Genomic DNA, 21,086 nt, shown 5'->3' on the forward strand with positions numbered 1-21,086 from the left:
GATCAATGCATTCACCCAATCCTTGACCCGAATGCTGAGGGTCAAGAATCCTATTATTTATGTTACAGCTTTTAATGAAGAATACGCATAAAAGCTTTACGGTGTGAAAGTTGAGCCCATTACTCACTCAGTGATACAACATCTTAAGAATGCTGAAAGAAAAAAGGGGGGAAAGTAATGCTAAGGTGTAAGGAGAAGAAATGTGTGAATGCTGAGAGTCAAGCATTCACATTGATGCTGCTTTAATGTGTGAATGCTGAGAGAATCAAGTAGTTAAAGGACAGTTAATACTTGACTCCATGCATTCACACAGTCCTTGATTTGAATGCTGACAGTCAAACATTATTCGTATTTGTTACAGCTTCTAATGCAAAATGCTAAAAAAATGACAAAAATTTTACTGTGTGAAAGTTGAGACCATTACTCGAATTTAATACTGAGAGTCAACAATTCACATTGACGCTGTTTTAATGTGTGAATGCTGAGAGAATCAAGTAGCATTAGGGCAGTTAATGCTTGACTTCGTATTCGTTATAGCTTTTAATGCAAAATGCTAAAAAATGACAGATATAAGTTTTATGGTGTGAAAGTTGAGACGATCGCGCTCTCTAATGCGGAGAGTCGACGATTCAGTGATACAACATCTTAAGAATGCTGAAATAAAAAAGAAGGGGGAAGTAAAGCTAAGGTTTAAGGAGAAGAAATGTGTGAATGCTGAGAGTCAAGCCTTCACATTGATGCATGCTTTAATGTGTGAATGCTGAGAGAATGAAGTAGCATTAGGACAGTTAACGCTTGACTCCATGCATTCACACAGTCCTCGATTTGAATGCTGACAGTCAAACATTATTTGTATTTGTTACAGCTTCTAATGCAAAATGCTAAAAAATGACAACAATTTTACGGTGTGAAAGTTGAGACCATTACTCAATTTAATGCTGAGAGTCAACAATTCACATTGACGCTGTTTTAATGTGTGAATGCTGAGAGAATCAAGTAGCATTAGGGCAGTTAATGCTTGACTTTGTATTCGTTATAGCTTTTAATGCAAGATGCTAAAAAATGACAGATTTAAGTTTTATGGTGTGAAAGTTGAGACGATCGCGCTCTCTAATGCGGAGAGTCGACTATTCAGTGATACAACATCTTAAGAATGCTGAATTAAAAAAAGGGGGGGAAGTAAAGCTAAGGTTTAAGGAGAAGAAATGTGTGAATGCTGAGAGTCAAGCATTCACATTGATGCTGCTTTAATGTGTGAATGCTGAGAGAATCAAGTAGCATTAGGGCAGTTGACGCTTGACTCCATGCATTCACACAATCCTTGATTAAAAATGCTGACAGTCAAACATTATTTGTATTTGTTACAGCTTCTAATGCAAAATGCTAAAAAATGACAAAAATTTTACGGTGTGAAAGTTGAGGCCATTACTCAATTTAATGCTGAGCGTCAACAATTCACATTGACGCTGTTTTAATGTGTGAATGCTGAGAGAATCAAGTAGCATTAGGGCAGTTAATGCTTGACTTCGTATTCGTTATAGCTTTTAATGCAAGATGCTAAAAAATGACAGATATAAGTTTTATGGTGTGAAAGTTGAGACGACCGCGCTCTCTAATGCGGAGAGTCGACTATTCAGTGATACAACATCTTAAGAATGCTGAAATAAAAAAGGGGGGGAAAGTAAAGCTAAGGTTTAAGGAGAAGAAATGTGTGAATGCTGAGAGTCAAGCCTTCACATTGATGCATGCTTTAATGTGTGAATGCTGAGAGAATCAAGTAGCATTAGGACAGTTGACACTTGACTCCATGCATTCACACAATCCTTGATTTGAATGCTGACAGTCAAACATTATTCATATTTGTTACAGCTTCTATTGAAAAATGCTAAAAAAAATGACAAAAGTTTTATGGTGTGAAAGTTGAGGCCATTACTCAATTTAATGCTGAGAGTCAACAATTCACATTGACGCTGTTTTAATGTGTGAATGCTGAGAGAATCAAGTAGCATTAGGGCAGTTAATGCTTGATTTCGTATTCGTTATAGCTTTTAATGCAAGATGCTAAAAAATTACAGATATAAGTTTTATGGTGTGAAAGTTGAGACGATCGCGCTCACTAATGCAGAGAGTCGACTATTCAGTGATACAACATCTTAAGAATGCTGAATTAAAAAGGGGGGGGGGAAGTAAAGCTAAGGTTTAAGGAGAAGAAATGTGTGAATGCTGAGAGTCAAGCCTTCACATTGATGCATGCTTTAATGTGTGAATGCTGAGAGAATCAAGTAGCATTAGGACAGTTAACGCTTGACTCCATGCATTCACACAATCCTTGATTTGAATGCTGACAGTCAAACATTATTCGTATTTGTTACAGCTTCTAATGCAAAATGCTAAAAAAATGACAAAAATTTTACTGTGTGAAAGTTGAGACCATTACTCAATTTAATGCTGAGAGTCAACAATTCACATTGACGCTGTTTTAATGTGTGAATGCTTAGAGAATCAAGTAGCATTAGGGCAGTTAATGCTTGACTTCGTATTCGTTATAGCTTTTAATGCAAGATGCTAAAAAATGACAGATATAAGTTTTATGGTGTGAAAGTTGAGACCATCGCTCTCTCTAATGCTGAGATTAAACTATTCACAGTGATAAAATGTCTTGAATGCAGAAAGAAACAGAAACAGTAATGCTAGTGTAAGGAGAATACGTTTGTGAATTCTGAGAGTCAGACATTCACATTGCTGCTGCTTTAATGTGTGAATGCTGATAGACTCAAGTAGCATTAAGGCAGTTAATGCTTGACTATGCAATCGCCCAATCCCTGATCTGAATGCTGAGAGTCAAGCATTCTTCATATTTGTTATGACTTAATGCAGAATTATGAAAGAATTACAGACGTTTTATGGTGTGAAAGTTGAGACCATCACTTAGAATTTAATGCTGAGAGTCAACAATTCACATTGATGCTGTTTTAATGTGTGAATGCTGAGAGAATGAAATAGTATTAGGGCAGTTAATGCTTGACTTGACCCGAATGCTGAAAAATCAAGCATTCTTTGTATTCTTTATAGCTTTTAATGCAAAATGCTAAAAAATTACAGTTATAGGTTGTATGGTGTGAAAGTTGAGACCATCACCCTCTCTAATGATGAGATTAAACTATTCACAGTGATAAAACGTCTTGAATGCAGAAAGAAACAAAAACAGCAATGCTAGTGTAAGGAGAAGAAATGTGCGAATGCTGAGAGTCAAACATTCACATTGCTACTGCTTTAATGTGTGAATGTTGATAGACTCAAGTAGCATTAGGGTAGTTAATGCTAGACTCTATGCAATCACCCAATACCTGATCTGAATGCTGGGGGTCAAGCATTCTTCGTATTTGTTACGACTTTTAATGCAGAATGCTAAAAAATGACAGAAGTTTTACGGTGTGAAAGTTGAGACCGTCACTTAATTTAATGCTAAGAGTCAACAATTCACATTGATGCTGTTTTAATGTGTGAATGCTGAGAGAATCAAGTAGCATTAGGGCAGTTAATGCTTGACTTGACCCGAATGCTGAGAATCAAGCATTCTTTGTCTTTGTTATAGCTTTTAATGCAAAGGGCTAAAAAAATTACAGTTATAGGTTTTATGGTGTGAAAGTTGAGACCATCACCCTCTCTAATGATGAGATTAAACTATTCACAGTGATAAAACGTCTTGAATGCAGAAAGAAACAAAAACAGTAATGCTAGTGTAAGGAAAAGAAATGTGCGAATGCTGAGAGTCAAACATTCACATTGCTGCTGCTTTAATGTTTGATAGACTCAAGTAGCATTAGGGCAGTTAATGCTAGACTCTATGCAATCACCCAATCCCTGATCTGAATGCTGGGGGTCAAGCATTCTTCGTATTTGTTACGACTTTTAATGCAGAATGCTAAAAAATGACAGAAGTTTTATGGTGTGAAAGTTGAGACCGTCACTTAATTTAATGTCAACTATTCACAGTGATAATATGTCTTGAGAATGCTGAAAAAAAACAGAAACAGTAATGCGAATTGTGTGAATGCTGAGAGTCAGACATTCACTTGGATGCGGCTTTACTGTGTGAATGCTGAGAGAATCAAGTAGTAACTCTCGGGCAGTTAATGCTTGACTCCTCCATGCATTCACCCAATCATTGACCTGACTGCTGAGAGTCAAGCATTCTTAGTGTGTGTTATAGCTTTTAATGCTAAGAAATGACAGACGTTTTATGGTGTGAAAGCTCTGCTAAATGTGTTTGGTTTCCTGACATGGACTTGTTTCTTCAGCATTGTCCACACATTTAAGACAGGACTTTGTGAAGGCCATTCCAGAACCTTAATTTTAGCCTGATTTAGCCATTCCTTTACCACTTTTGACGTGTGTTTGGGGTCATTGTCCTGTTGGAACACTCAACTGCGCCCAAGACCCAACCTCCGGGCTGATGATTTTAAGTTGTCCTGAAGAATTTGAAGGCAATCCTCCTTTTTTATTGTCCCATTTACTCTCTGTGAAGCACTAGTTCCATTGGCAGCAAAACAGGTCCAGAGCATAATACTACCACCACCATGCTTGACGTTATGCATGGTGTTCAAGGGATTAAAGGCCTCAACTTTTCTCCTCCAAACATATTGCTGGGTATTGTGGCCAAACAGCTCATTTTGTGTTTCATCTGACATCACACGGACAAAGATAAGACCTTCTAGAGGAAAGTTCTGTGGTCAGATGAAACAAAAATTGAGCTGTTTGGCCACAATACCCAGCAATATGTCAGCCCGGAGGTTGGGTCTTAGGTGCAGTTGGGTGTTCCAACAAGACAATGACCCAAAACACACGTCAAAAGTATTAAAACTGACAAGTGACGGGTGTTACCAATGATATTGTGCATCAAATTGTGTGAATGCTAAGAATCAAACACTGAGTTTTTGCATTATTGTTCTGCAGGCAAAGTTGTTGACTGCTGATTATTTCAGTTTCAGGAGTGTGCGAATTCTAGAACAGTTATCTGTGCTATTACTTGTATTGTTGTTGTTACTGCGTGAATGATAAGATTCAAGCACATACTTGCCAACCTTGAGACCTCCGATTTCGGGAGGTGGGGGGTGGGGGGGGGGGGCGTAGTTGGGGGCGGGGCTAAGAGGGGAGGAGTATATTTACAGCTAGAATTCACCAAGTCAAGTATTTCATATATATATATATATATATATATATATATATATATATATATATATATATATATATACAGGTAAAAGCCAGTAAATTAGAATATTTTGGAAAAACTTGATTTATTTCAGTAATTGCATTCAAAAGGTGTAACTTGTACATTATATTTATTCATTGCACACAGACTGATGCATTCAAATGTTTATTTCATTTAATTTTGATGATTTGAAGTGGCAACAAATGAAAATCCAAAATTCCGTGTGACAGAGTGGACCGACACCAGCAGATGACATGGCACCCCAAACCATCACTGATGGTGGAAACGTTACACTAGACTTCAGGCAACGTGGATCCTGTGCCTCTCCTGTCTTCCTCCAGACTCTGGGACCTCGATTTCCAAAGGAAATGCAACATTTGCATGGTTGGGTGATGGTTTGGGGTGCCATGTCATCTGCTGGTGTCGGTCCACTCTGTTTCCTGAGATCCAGGGTCAACGCAGCCGTCTACCAGCAAGTTTTAGAGCACTTCATGCTTCCTGCTGCTGACCTGCTCTATAGAGATGGAGATTTCAAGTTCCAACAGGACTTGGCGCCTGCACACAGCGCAAAATCTACCCGTGCCTGGTTTACGGACCATGGTATTTCTGTTCTAAATTGGCCCGCCAACTCCCCTGACCTTAGCCCCATAGAAAATCTGTGGGGTATTGTGAAAAGGAAGATGCAGAATGCCAGACCCAAAAACGCAGAAGAGTTGAAGGTCACTATCAGAGCAACCTGGGCTCTCATAACACCTGAGCAGTGCCAGAAACTCATCGACTCCATGCCACGCCGCATTAACGCAGTAATTGAGGCAAAAGGAGCTCCAACCAAGTATTGAGTATTGTAATATTTTTCATTTTCATACTTTTCAGTTGGCCAACATTTCTAAAAATCCCTTTTTTGTATTAGCCTTAAGTAATATTCTAATTTTGTGACACACGGAATTTTGGATTTTCATTTGTTGCCACTTCAAATCATCAAAATTAAATGAAATAAACATTTGAATGCATCAGTATGTGTGCAATGAATAAATATAATGTACAAGTTACACCTTTTGAATGCAATTACTGAAATAAATCAAGTTTTTCAAAATATTCTAATTTACTGGCTTTTACCTGTATATATATCTATTTTATTATATATATATATATATATATATATATATATATATATATATATATATATATATATATATATATATATATATATATATATATATATATATATAAATATATATATATATAAAATAAATACTTGAATTTCAGTGTTCATTTATTTACACATATACACACACATAACACTCATCTACTCATTGTTGAGTTAAGGGTTGAATTGTCCATCTTTGTTCTATTCTCTGTCACTATTTTTCTAACCATGCTGAACACCCTTTCGCAGGTACCCAGAAAGGTTTCGAGTACCACCAAAAAAACTGAAGACAGTATAAAAATCTGTGTTAAAGGGTGTACAAATACTGTTTGTATAATAAGCATGTTATTTTTTTTTTTTTTTTTACAAATGAGGGTTAAGAGTTCAGTACTAAAAAAGAAAAGAAAAGAATGTGGCTTAAGTACAGTTTTTTAATTGAGCTGCTGCATTTTTTGGTTGGGTTGTTTATTTATTTTGAGTAACTTCTATACATTTCTAAAAGGGGAGGAATGAAATAGTGATCTATGTTTGTCTGTTGCCATCTCCTGGTGAATGTTGGCTATAGCGTACTGGGGTTACTTTTTGGTTGGCCAACGATTTACGTGGTGTTGCGCACCTGACGTCACTCAGGTCCGCATGGAGCTGGAGGGGGCGTGGCTTCCAGCTCCGCCTGAATTTCGGGAGATTTTCGGGAGAAAATTTGTCCCGGGAGGTTTTCGGGAAAGGCGCTGAATTTCGGGAGTCTCCCGGAAAATCCGGGAGGATTGGCAAGTATGTTCAAGCATAGTACAGTAAACATGCTAAATGTATGTTTGAACGACACGCAATAACGTCACAGTATCTCGACAGATTCAGACACAACCAAGAACAACACGAGTTTGTCGGTCAGATGTGTGCTACTATTTTACTCAACCTGGACGAGTATTAGTTGTAAAAACTTCACAACTTTTTACATGTACTAGTCGCCATTTTCTAAGGTATCTGATGACTGCTAAGATTCACTGTCATGTATTTAGGTGTAATCCTCAATGCATTGTCTTAGTTGTGTTTAAGTTAGCATGGTGTTTGTTTACTAGTGTCCAATAGGATAAAGCGAGCTGGCAGGTCAGCGCCGTAAACACCATCTTGTGGGTCATTGAGGCAAAATGTAGGCCCGCCTATATGTGTGTGTGTGTGTGTGTGTGTGTGTGTGTGTGTGTGTGTGTGTGTGTGTGTGTGTGTGTGTGTGTTGGCCCTGGGCTTGAGTTAACTGCGGCCAAGTAGCCAGATTAGCGTGGATTAGCAGGCATTTAAAATAGTCACGTTATCCCGGTGGGCTTGCAGAGTCAGCTCCAACAACACCTCCCAGGCTGCTGCCGTCCAGCAAGGGCGTCCAGACGCCTGACGGCTGCCGCCGATGCATTCGGGGGACTCCCTGCTGTCCCATGCCTTTGAGCACCTGCAGAGGGGGCGTGGCCCTTAACGCAAACACACCTCCTTATTGAATGTGGCTTGGATGCAGCACCATAATTACAACACTGAAGAAAAATGTGCATGCAATTTATTTAAATATAGTGAAACGGGACAAGCGGTAGAAAATGGATGGATGGATAGTGAAAAATCCATACTAAATAATATTTTAAATTTTAATTTGTTTCTTTAACCTTTATTTATCCAGGAAACAAATCCCATGGAGAATAAAAACCTCAGAGTAACATCATACAGAACAATAACAAACACATTAAAACAATTAAAAACAAGTGCAAGTAAATTAGGTTACCTGTGGTACTTTCAGATTAGATATTACAATATTAAATATTAAAAATATTACATAACAGAAAAATGTGGGTATGTATATATATGAATGTGTGTATATATATGTATATATATATATAAATGTGTGTATATATATGTGTGTGTGCATATATGTGTGAATATATATATGTGTGTGTATATATATATATATATATATATATATATATATATATATATATATATATATATATTCCATCCATTCATTCATTTTCTACCGCTTGTCCCATAGATATATGTATGTACTGTATATCTATCTATCTATCTATATATATATATATATATATATATATATATATATATATACATATATATATATATATATAATATATAGATAGATATACAGTACATACAGTATATATACATCTATGGGACAAGCGGTAGAAAATGGATGGATGGATATATATATATATATATATATATATATATACATATATATACATATAAATTGTGTGTGTTTATATATGTATGAATATATGTGTGTGTAAATATATGTTTATATATGTGTGTAATATATATATATATATATATATATATATATATATATATATATATGTGTGTAAATATATGTTTATATATGTGTGTAATATATATATATATATATATATATATATATATATATATATGTGTCCTGAATCCGAGGTTCGACTATCCGGCGTAGCCTCCTCTCCAGTACACCTGAATAGACCTTACCGGGAAGGCTGAGGAGTGTGATCCCACGATAGTTGGAACACACCCTCCGGTTCCCCTTCTTAAAGAGAGGAACCACCACCCCGGTCTGCCAATCCAGAGGTACCGCCCCCGATGTCCACGCGATGTTGCAGAGTCTTGTCAACCAAGACAGCCCCACAATATCCAGAGCCTTAAGGAACTCCGGGCGGATCTCACCCACCCCCGGGGCCTTGCCACCGAGGAGCTTTTTAACTACCTCGGCAACCTCAGCCCCAGAAATAGGAGAGCCCACCACAGATTCCCCAGGCCCTGCTTCCTTATAGGAAGACGTGCTGGTAGGATTGAGGAGGTCTTCGAAGTATTCCCTCCACCGATCCACAACATCCGCAGTCGAGGTCAGCAGAGCACCATCCCCACCATACACGGTGTTGACACTGCACTGCTTCCCCTTCCACCCACCTCGGATTCAGGAGGAACAGTGTGGTTTTCGTCCTGGTCGTGGAACTGTGGACCAGCTCTATACTCTCGGCAGGGTCCTTGAGGGTGCATGGGAGTTTGCCCAACCAGTCTACATGTGCTTTGTGGACTTGGAGAAGGCATTCGACCGTGTACCCCGGGAAGTCCTGTGGGGAGTGCTCAGAGAGTATGGGGTAACGGACTGTCTTATTGTGGCAGTTCGCTCCCTGTATAATCAGTGTCAGAGCTTGGTCCGCATTGCCGGCAGTAAGTCGGACACGTTTCCAGTGAGGGTTGGACTCCGCCAAGGCTGCCCTTTGTCACCGATTCTGTTCATAACCTTTATGGACAGAATTTCTAGGCGCAGTCAGGGCGTTGAGGGGATCTGGTTTGGTGGCTGCAGGATTAGGTCTCTGCTATTTGCAGATGATGTGGTCCTGATGGCTTCCTCCGGCCAGGATCTTCAGCTCTCACTGGATCGGTTCGCAGCCGAGTGTGAAGCGACTGGGATGGGAATCAGCACCTCCAAGTCCGAGTCCATGGTTCTCTCCCGGAAAAGGGTGGAGTGCCATCTCCGGGTTGGGGAGGAGATCTTGCCCCAAGTGGAGGAGTTCAAGTACCTCGGAGTCTTGTTCACGAGTGGGGGAAGAGTGGATCGTGAGATCGACAGGCGGATCGGTGCGGCGTCTTCAGTAATGCGGACGCTGTATCGATCCGTTGTGGTGAAGAAGGAGCTGAGCCGGAAGGCAAAGCTCTCGATTTACCGGTCGATCTACGTTCCCATCCTCACCTATGGTCATGAGCTTTGGGTCATGACCGAAAGGACAAGATCACGGGTACAAGCGGCCGAAATGAGTTTCCTCCGCCGAGTGGCGGGGCTCTCCCTTAGAGATAGGGTGAGAAGCTCTGTCATCCGGGAGGAGCTCAAAGTAAAGCCGCTGCTCCTCCACATCGAGAGGAGCCAGATGAGGTGGTTCGGGCATCTGGTCAGGATGCCACCCGAACGCCTCCCTAGGAAGGTGTTTCGGGCACGTCGGACCGGTAGGAGGCCACGGGGAAGACCCAGGACACGCTGGGAAGACTATCTCTCCCGCCTAGCCTGGGAACGCCTCGGGATCCCCCGGGAGGAGCTGGACGAAGTAGCTGGGGAAAGGGAAGTCTGGGCTTCCCTGCTTAAGCTGCTGCCCCCGCGACCCGACCTCGGATAAGCGGAAGAAGATGGATGAATGGATGGATGGATATATATGTGTGTATATGTGTATATTTATATGTATATGTATATATATATGTATATGTTTATATATGTATATACAGTGTATAATATTGTGCGTGCCACACAGAATGCATCATCAGAGGTGTTCAGCATGGTTCGAAAAATAGTGACAGAGAATAGAACAAGGATGGACAATTCAACCCTTAACTCAACAATGAGTAGATGAGTGTTATGTGTGTGTATATGTGTAAATAAATGAACACTGAAATTCAAGTATTTATTTTATATATATATATATATATATATATATATATATATATATATATATATATATATATATATATATATATATATATATAATAAAATACATATATATATATACGTATATATATATATATATATATATATATATATAATCTATGAAATACTTCCATCCATCCATCCATTTTGTAACGCTTAGTCCCTTCGGGGTCGCGGGGGGCGCTGGAGCCTATCTCAGCTACAATCGGGCGGAAGGCTGGGTCCACCCTGGACAAGTCGCCACCTCATCGCAGGGCCTATGAAATACTTGACTTGGTGAATTCTAGCTGTAAATATACTCCTCCCCTTTTAGCCACGCCCCCAACCACGCCCCCGTCCGACCACGCCCACCCCAACCCCCTCCCCCACCTCCCGAAATCGGAGGTCTCAAGGTTGGCAAGTATGGTGTGTCTATATATATATATATATATATATATATATATATATATATATATATATATATATATATTATACACATATATGTATATGTTTTTGTGTTGTTTTTTGGATATGGTTTGTCATAAAAAAAATATGTTGAGAATTATGATGTAAACAAAATATACTCAAAAGTGGTTGATGTTCAATCCGTCAATCAAAACTTTATATATAATGTACTTTTCATACACAGACAAGTTGCAGCACAAAATAATTTTACACCAGTTTAAAAGGGGGAGAAAAGAAAACACACACAATACATACACACATGTACACACACGCGTAGTCAGGCACACACACAGCACCATTGACAATTAGAATTAACATAATTAAATAAATAAATGAATGTAAAACTTAAAAAAAAAAAAATGTATATAAAGAACAAACAAGATACAAATAACTTATTGATACACCAAAGCAATAAATATTAATAATAACAGTAGTAATAATAGCATTCAATAAAGTAGAAAATAATAGAATAAAAAGGTAAAACCTAAGAAAAGTTTGAAATGTTCAATAATCCTGATGTGTTTGACGAGGTCCTATCTAATAACTATAAATAAACTAATTATGTTTCAGCTCAAGACCCAACAAGTGAAAACTTTTTTTTTGGAATAAAATGTCTGGTTTTCAACTGTGACCGTCACTTGGTGACTGCAACAAGGTACACACACACACACACACACACACACACACACACACACACACACACACACACACACACACACACACACACACACACACACACACACACTAACACATGCATGATAACATAACCAAGAATCTTAAAGGTAATAAATGATAGTTTTGTTTGTCATCATCAGTCGTGAAGTTTGCGAGCGACCGACAGCAGCAAAAATGTTCTACGGTTCTTCTTCCGGGGCCAGCATGTCCCTGCCCTCCAAGAGCCGGCTGAAGCGCCAGAGCAGGACCTTCACGCAGGTAAGAAATCATTTTTTATTGCCAACAAACTAACAAGAATCCCGCAATCCTGATCTGAAACAGAATACAAATCTGATTGGCCGCTTGTTACTAGGCAGAATTTGTAGGGCTCACTTGTAAGTGCCCCATGGGCCAATGAACATAAGCCATGTGCATGATGACCACCAAAAACTTGACCTTTTCTTTTTGTCCAGTAAAAATGGGGCAGAAATGGTGAACAATAAAGCAAACTAACATTTTATCGTGCACCGGCCAGGTTCTCTACCGGACTCTGAGCTATCGCGACCGCGTCCCAGCCGAGGTGGGAACAAACACGCGGGGGGACCGCCGCTCCACGACCGAGCCCCCGGAGCGACCGGAAGACGACCCGGCTGAGCTCTCCCACCAGAGCTCCGCCCCGGGGGTCCTGAAGATCTTTGGCGACGAGATCTGCAGCGGCGCCAACTACAAGAGCGTCTTGGCCACGCCGCGCTCTAGCGCCCAGGAGCTGGTCAAGGAGGCGCTGGAGCGCTACTCGCTCAACAAGGACGCCGCCCACTCCTACGTCCTGTGCGACGTGATTGGACGCTTGGAGGGAGGAGGCGTGATTGGCGGCGGTGGCGGCTGGCGGACGGAATGTCTCCGTGCGCTCGGCGACAACGAGAAGCCGCTGCTGCTCCAGGAGCTGTGGAAGCCTCGAGAGGGACACGCTCGCCGCTTTGAGCTGCGCAGGAGAGCAGAGGTAGAGGAACTCAACGCCAAGGAGAAGGACACCATCACTGCTGGTGGGCACACACACACACACACACACACACATCATCTCGGTAAAATCATCATATGTAAATGGACAGACAGATTTCCGCGTGTGTGAATGGACAAACAGATGTTTGTACTGCATTACGTGTGCATGTGAATGAACAGATATCTGCATTATGCGCAAAGCATAGACAGATATGTACATTATGCGTGTATATGAATGGACAAACAGACGTCCATATTTGTGTGTGTGTGAATGGACAAACAGATGTTTCTACTGCATTACGTTTGCATGTGAATGAACAGATATCTGCATTATGCGCAATGGATAGACAGATATGTACATTATGCGTGTATACGAATGGACAAACAGACGTCCATATTTGTGTGTGTGAATGGACAAACAGATGTTTCTACTGCATTACGTTTGCATGTGAATGAACAGATATCTGCATTATGCGCAAAGGATAGACAGATATGTACATTATGCGTGTATATGAATGGACAAACAGACGTTCATATTTGTGTGTGTGTGAATGGACAAACAGATGTTTCTACTGCATTACGTTTGCATGTGAATGAACAGATATCTGCATTATGCGCAAAGGATAGACAGATATGTACATTATGCGTGTATATGAATGGAAAAACCGACGTCCATATTTGTGTATGTGTGAATGGACAAACAGTGGTTGCACTGCATTACGTGTGCATGTGAATGAACAGATATCTGCATTATGCGCAAAGGATAGACAGATATGTACATTATGCGTGTATATGAATGGACAAACAGACGTCCATATTTGTGTGTGTGTGTGAATGGACAAACAGATGTTTCTACTGCATTACGTTTGCATGTGAATGAACAGATATATGCATTATGCGCAAAGGATAGACAGATATGTACATTATGCGTGTATATGAATGGACAAACAGACGTTCATATTTGTGTGTGTGTGAATGGACAAACAGATGTTTCTACTGCATTACGTTTGCATGTGAATGAACAGATATCTGCATTATGCGCAAAGGATAGACATATATGTACATTATGCGTGTATATGAATGGACAAACAGACGTCCATATTTGTGTGTGTGTGTGTGTGTGTGTGTGAATGGACAAACAGATGTTTCTACTGCATTACGTTTGCATGTGAATGAACAGATATATGCATTATGCGCAAAGGATAGACAGATATGTACATTATGCGTGTATATGAATGGACAAACAGACGTTCATATTTGTGTGTGTGTGAATGGACAAACAGATGTTTCTACTGCATTACGTTTGCATGTGAATGAACAGATATCTGCATTATGCGCAAAGGATAGACATATATGTACATTATGCGTGTATATGAATGGAAAAACCGACGTCCATATTTGTGTATGTGTGAATGGACAAACAGTGGTTGCACTGCATTACCTGTGCATGTGAATGAACAGATATCTGCATTATGCGCAAAGGATAGACAGATATGTACATTATGCGTGTATATGAATGGACAAACAGACGTCCATATTTGTGTGTGTGTGTGTGTGTGAATGGACAAACAGATGTTTCTACTGCATTACGTTTGCATGTGAATGAACAGATATATGCATTATGCGCAAAGGATAGACAGATATGTACATTATGCGTGTATATGAATGGACAAACAGACGTCCATATTTGCGTGTGTGTGTGAATGGACAAACAGATGTTTGTACTGCATTACGTGTGCATGTGAATGAACAGATATCTGCATTATCCGCACAATGGATAGACAGATATGTACATTATGCGTGTATATGAATGGAAAAACCGACGTCCATATTTGTGTATGTGTGAATGGACAAACAGATGTTTGTACTGCATTACGTGTGCATGTGAATGAACAGATATCTGCATTATGCGCAATGGATAGACAGATATGTACATTATGCGTGTATATGAATGGACAAACAGATGTACATATTTGTGTGTGTGTGAATGGACAAACAGATGTTTGTACTACATTACGTGTGCATGTGAATGAGCAGATATCTGCATTATGCGCAATGGATAGACCGATATGTACATTATGCGTGTATATGAATGGACAAACAGATGTACATATTTGTGTGTGTGTGTGAATGGACAAACAGATGTTTGTACTGCATTACGTGTGCATGTGAATGAACAGATATCTGCATTATGCGCAATGGATAGACAGATATGTACATTATGCGTGTATATGAATGGACAAACCGACGTCCATATTTGTGTGTGTGTGTGTGTGTGAATGGACAAACCGATGTTTGTACTGCATTACTTGTGCATGTGAATTAACAGATATCTGCATTATGCGCATTGGATAGACCGATATGTACATTATGCGTGTATATGAATGGACAAACAGACGTCCATATTTGTGTGTGTGTGTGTGTGAATGGACAAACAGATGTTTGTACTGCATTACGTGTGCATGTGAATGAACAGATATCTGCATTATGCGCAATGGATAGACCGATATGTACATTATACGTGTATATGAATGGACAAACAGATGTACATATTTGTGTGTGTGTGTGAATGGACAAACAGATGTTTGTACTACATTACGTGTGCATGTGAATGAGCAGATATCTGCATTATGCGCAATGGATAGACCGATATGTACATTATGCGTGTATATGAATGGACAAACAGATGTACATATTTGTGTGTGTGTGTGAATGGACAAACAGATGTTTGTACTGCATTACGTGTGCATGTGAATGAACAGATATCTGCATTATGCGCAATGGATAGACAGATATGTACCTTATGCGTGTATATGAATGGACAAACCGACGTCCATATTTGTGTGTGTGTGTGTGTGTGTGAATGGACAAACCGATGTTTGTACTGCATTACTTGTGCATGTGAATGAACAGATATCTGCATTATGCGCATTGGATAGACCGATATGTACATTTTGCGTGTATATGAATGGACAAACAGACGTCCATATTTGTGTGTGTGTGTGTGTGTGAATGGACAAACAGATGTTTGTACTGCATTACGTGTGCATGTGAATGAACAGATATCTGCATTATGCGCAATGGATAGACTGATATGTACATTATGCGTGTATATGAATGGACAAACAGACATCCATATTTGTGTGTGTGTGAATGGACAAACAGATGTTTGTACTGCATTACGTGTGTATGTGAATGAACAGATATCTGCATTATGCGCAATGGATAGACAGATACAGTATGTACATTTTGCGTGTATATGAATGGATAAACAGATGTACATGTGTGTGTGTGTGTGTGTGTGTGTGTGTGTGTGTGTGTGTGTGTGTGAATGGACAAACAGATGTTTGTACTGTATTACGTGTGCATGCGAATGAACAGATATCTGCATTATGCGCAACGGATAGACAGGTATGTACATTATGCGTGTATATGAATGGACAAACAGACGTCCATATTTGTGTCTGTGTGAATGGACAAACAAGTCAGGTTTGGGACTTTTGTGTGTCTATGGAGAGAATAAGGACAGACTTCCTGTATGTTTACAGTGTGTGTGTGTGTGAGTGGACAGTTAATGTGTGTCTGTGAATGAATTGACATCGTTCCAAGTGTATGCATATGTGAATGCACAATTATGTTTACATTATGTGTCTATGTGAAAGGACTGACAGAAATGTACATTATACTGTATGAATGGATAAACACATTATGTGTGTGATAATGTGCGTCTGTGAAAGGACTTATGTTTATATTGTGTGTGTAGGTGAACAGACAGACACCTTCCAGTGTGTTTTTATGTGAATGAACAAACAGGTAATGTGTCTCTGTGAATAAAATAGACAGTGTTTAAATTGTGTGTGTGTATGTGAAGAGACACATATGTCTACATTGAGTGTGTATGTGTTATTACAGACATACTGTATATCGACATGATCTGTGTATATGAATGGACAAACAGATCTCCACATGTTGTGTGATTCTACATGTGTGTATGTGAAAGGACTGATAGAAATGTACATTATGTGTGTATACTGTACGAATGGATAAACACATTGTGTGTGATTATGTGTGTTTGTGAAGGGACTTATGTTTATATTGTGTGTGTATGTGAATAGACAGACACCTTCCAGTGTGTTTGTATGTGAATGAACAAACAGGTTATGTATGTCTGTGAATGAATAGACAGTGTTTACATTGTGTGTGTGTGTGTGTGTGTATGTGAAACAACAAATATATTTACATTGTGTGTGTATGTGATATTGCAGACAGATATCGACATTATCTGTGTATATGAATGGACAACTGGATCTTCACGTTTTGTGTCATTCTACATGTGCGTATGTGAAATGACTGACAGAAATGTACATTATGTGTGTTTACTGTATGAATGGATAAACATGTTATGTGTGTGATTATGTGCATCTGTGAAGGGACTTATGTTTATATTGTGTCTGCATGTGAATAGACAGACACCTTACAGTGTGTTTGTATGTGAATGGACAAACAGGTGTGCCTGTGACTGAATAGACCATTTTTAAATTGTGCGTTTATGTGAAGAGACAAATGTGTGTTAATTGTGTGTGTATGTGATAATACAAATGTCAACATTATCTGTGTATATGAATAGACAGATGTCCACATGTTTTGTGTGAATGGACAAACATGGTATGTGTGTAATTGTGTGTTTATGTAAATGGGTAGACATTGTTTACATTGCGTGGGTATGTTAATGGCCTAACATGTTAACGCTATGTTGTGTATGTGAAGGGATGAGAAGATATGTACATTATGTGTGTAGATGAGTGGACAGACAGATGTCAAAATGTTCTGTGAGAATGGAATGATACGTTATATAGGTGATTATGTGTGCCTGTGAAGTGACTGAATTATGTTTATATTTTGTATGCATGTGAATGGACAGATGCCTTCTTTCTTTATGTGTGTATGGGAATGGATAGACATTGTTTAAATTGTGTGTGTATGTGAAAGGTCAGACATGTACTGTACATTATGTGTATATATGAGTGGTCAAACATATGTCAAAATGTTTGTGTGAATGGACAATCATGTAATTTGTGTGATTATGTATGTATGTATGTGAATGGATATACCTTGTTTACGTTGTATGTATGTGAATAAACAAGCATGTTTACGTTATTTGTGTATGTGGAGTGATAGCAGGTATCCACATTATGCATGTATATGAATGGATAAACCGATAACCAATTTTTGTGTGTGAATGGATTAACTCTTTGTGTGTGATTATGTGTGCCTGTGAAGTGACTGACTTATGTATATTGTGTATGCATGTGAATGGACAAACAGGTTATGTGCGTCTGTGTATGAATAGGCATTGTTTAAATTGTGTGTATATGTGAATGGACAATTATGATTGCATTATGTGTGTTTGCGAAATTAGACAGATATGTACATTATGCGTGTATATGAATTGACAAACGTGTCCACATTTTTGTGTGAATTAAAAAAACGTGTGCGATTATGTGTGTATGTGACTGTAAACATGTTTACATTATGTATGAACTCCATGTGAAAGGACAGACAGACATGTAGAATATTTGAGTATATGAATAGACAAACATGTCCAAATTTTTTTGTGAAAGGACAAACATGTTATATGTATGATTATGTGTGTCTGAGAATAGACACTTTTTAAATTGTGTGCGTATGTGAATGGACAAACATGTTTACATTATGTATGTGTGGGGTGAAAAGGGCAGACATATAATGTACATCATGTGTGTATTGAAATGGACAAACAGATTTTGTGTGTGATAATGTGCGTTTGTGAAGGGAGTACAGACTGACTTATGTTTAGATTAGTCCACATTTTTGTGTGAATTGAAAAACGTGTGCGATTATGTGTGTTTGTGACTGTAAACATGTTTACATTATGTATGAACTCCATGTGAAAGGACAGGCAGACATGTAGAATATTTGAGTATATGAATAGACAAACATGTCCACATTTTTTTGTGAATGGACAAACATGTTATACGTATGATTATGTGTGTCTGAGAATAGACATTTTTTTAAATTGTGTGCGTATGTGAATGGACAAACATGTTTACATTATGTATGTGTGGGGGGGAAAGGGCAGACATAATGTACATCATGTGTGTATTGAAATGGATAAACAGATTTTTTGTGTGATAATGTGCATTTGTGAAGGGAGTACAGACTGACTTATGTTTAGATTAGTCCACATTTTTGTGTGAATTGAAAAACGTGTGCTATTATGTGTGTATGTGACTGTAAACATGTTTACATTATGTATGAACTGCATGTGAACGAACAGGCAGACATGTAGAATATTTGAGTATATGAATAGACAAACATGTCCACATTTTTTTTGTGAATGGACAAACATGTTATACGTATGATTATGTGTGTCTGAGAATAGACATTTTTTAAATTGTGTGCGTATGTGAATGGACAGACATGTTTACATTATTTATGTGTGGGGGTAAAATGTCAGACATGTATTGTACATCACGTGTGTATTGGAATGGACAAACAGATTTTGTGTGTGATAATGTGCGTTTGTGAAGGGAGTACAGACTGACTTATGTTTAGAATAGTCCACATTTTTGTGTGAATTGAAAAACGTGTGCGATTATGTGTGTATGTGACTGTAAACATGTTTACATTATGTATGAACTGCATGTGAACGGACAGGCAGACATGTAGAATATTTGAGTATATGAATAGACAAACATGTCCAAATTTTTTTTGTGAATGGACAAACATGTTATACGTATGATTATGTGTGTCTGAGAATAGAAATGTTTTAAATTGTGTGCGTATGTGAATGGACAAACATGTTTACATTATGTATGTGTGGGGGTAAAATGGCAGACATGTATTGTACATCACGTGTGTATTGGAATGGACAAACAGATTTTGTGTGTGATAATGTGCATTTGTGAAGGGAGTACAGACTGACTTATGTTTAGATTAGTCCACATTTTTGTGTGAATTGAAAAACGTGTGCGATTATGTGTGTATGTGACTGTAACATTATGTATGAACTGCATGTGAACGGACAGGCAGACATGTAGAATATTTGAGTATATGAATAGACAAACATGTCCACATTTTTTTTGTGAATGGACAAACATGTTATACATATGATTGTGTGTCTGAGAATAGACATTTTTTAAATTGTGTGCGTATGTGAATGGACAAACATGTTTACATTATGTATGTGTGGGGGGAAAAGGGCAGTAATATATTGTACATCACGTGTGTATTGGAATGGACAAACACATTTTGTGTGTGATAATGTGCGTTTGTGAAGGGAGTACAGACTGACGTATGTTTAGATTAGTCCACATTTTTGTGTGAATTGAAAAACGTGTGCGATTATGTGTGTTTGTGACTGTAAACATGTTTACATTATGTATGAACTCCATGTGAAAGGACAGGCAGACATGTAGAATATTTGAGTATATGAATAGACAAACATGTCCACATTTTTTTGTGAATGGACAAACATGTTATACGTATGATTATGTGTGTCTGAGAATAGACATTTTTTTAAATTGTGTGCGTATGTGAATGGACAAACATGTTTACATTATGTATGTGTGGGGGGAAAAGGGCAGACATAATGTACATCATGTGTGTATTGAAATGGATAAACAGATTTTTTGTGTGATAATGTGCATTTGTGAAGGGAGTACGGACTGACTTATGTTTAGATTAGTCCACATTTTTGTGTGAATTGAAAAACGTGTGCGATTATGTGTGTATGTGACTGTAAACATGTTTACATTATGTATGAACTGCATGTGAACGAACAGGCAGACATGTAGAATATTTGAGTATATGAATAGACAAACATGTCCACATTTTTTTTGTGAATGGACAAACATGTTATACGTATGATTATGTGTGTCTGAGAATGGACATTTTTTAAATTGTGTGCGTATGTGAATGGACAGACATGTTTACATTATTTATGTGTGGGGGTAAAATGGCAGACATGTATTGTACATCACGTGTGTATTGGAATGGACAAACAGATTTTGTGTGTGATAATGTGCGTTTGTGAAGGGAGTACAGACTGACTTATGTTTAGAATAGTCCACATTTTTGTGTGAATTGAAAAACGTGTGCGATTATGTGTGTATGTGACTGTAAACATGTTTACATTATGTATGAACTGCATGTGAACG

The 21,086-nt window shown here is 38.6% G+C and overlaps 1 protein-coding gene across 3 annotated transcripts in view; it reads left to right on the top strand.

Annotated features, from left to right (window-relative positions):
• radil (Ras association and DIL domains) overlaps positions 1–21,086 on the top strand; it is a 79,603-nt gene that overhangs the window by 5,953 nt on the left and 52,564 nt on the right. For all 3 annotated transcript variants that reach the window (XM_061984217.1, XM_061984218.1, XM_061984219.1), the window contains exons 2-4: positions 11,806–11,890; positions 12,051–12,168; positions 12,425–12,932. In XM_061984217.1, the coding sequence (XP_061840201.1) occupies positions 12,085–12,168; positions 12,425–12,932 (592 nt within the window). In that variant the 5' untranslated portion in view covers positions 11,806–11,890; positions 12,051–12,084. The remainder of the gene's footprint in view (positions 1–11,805; positions 11,891–12,050; positions 12,169–12,424; positions 12,933–21,086) is intronic.

The sequence above is a fragment of the Nerophis lumbriciformis genome, linkage group LG25, assembly GCF_033978685.3.
Source record: "Nerophis lumbriciformis linkage group LG25, RoL_Nlum_v2.1, whole genome shotgun sequence".
NCBI classification, from domain to species: domain Eukaryota; kingdom Metazoa; phylum Chordata; class Actinopteri; order Syngnathiformes; family Syngnathidae; genus Nerophis; species Nerophis lumbriciformis.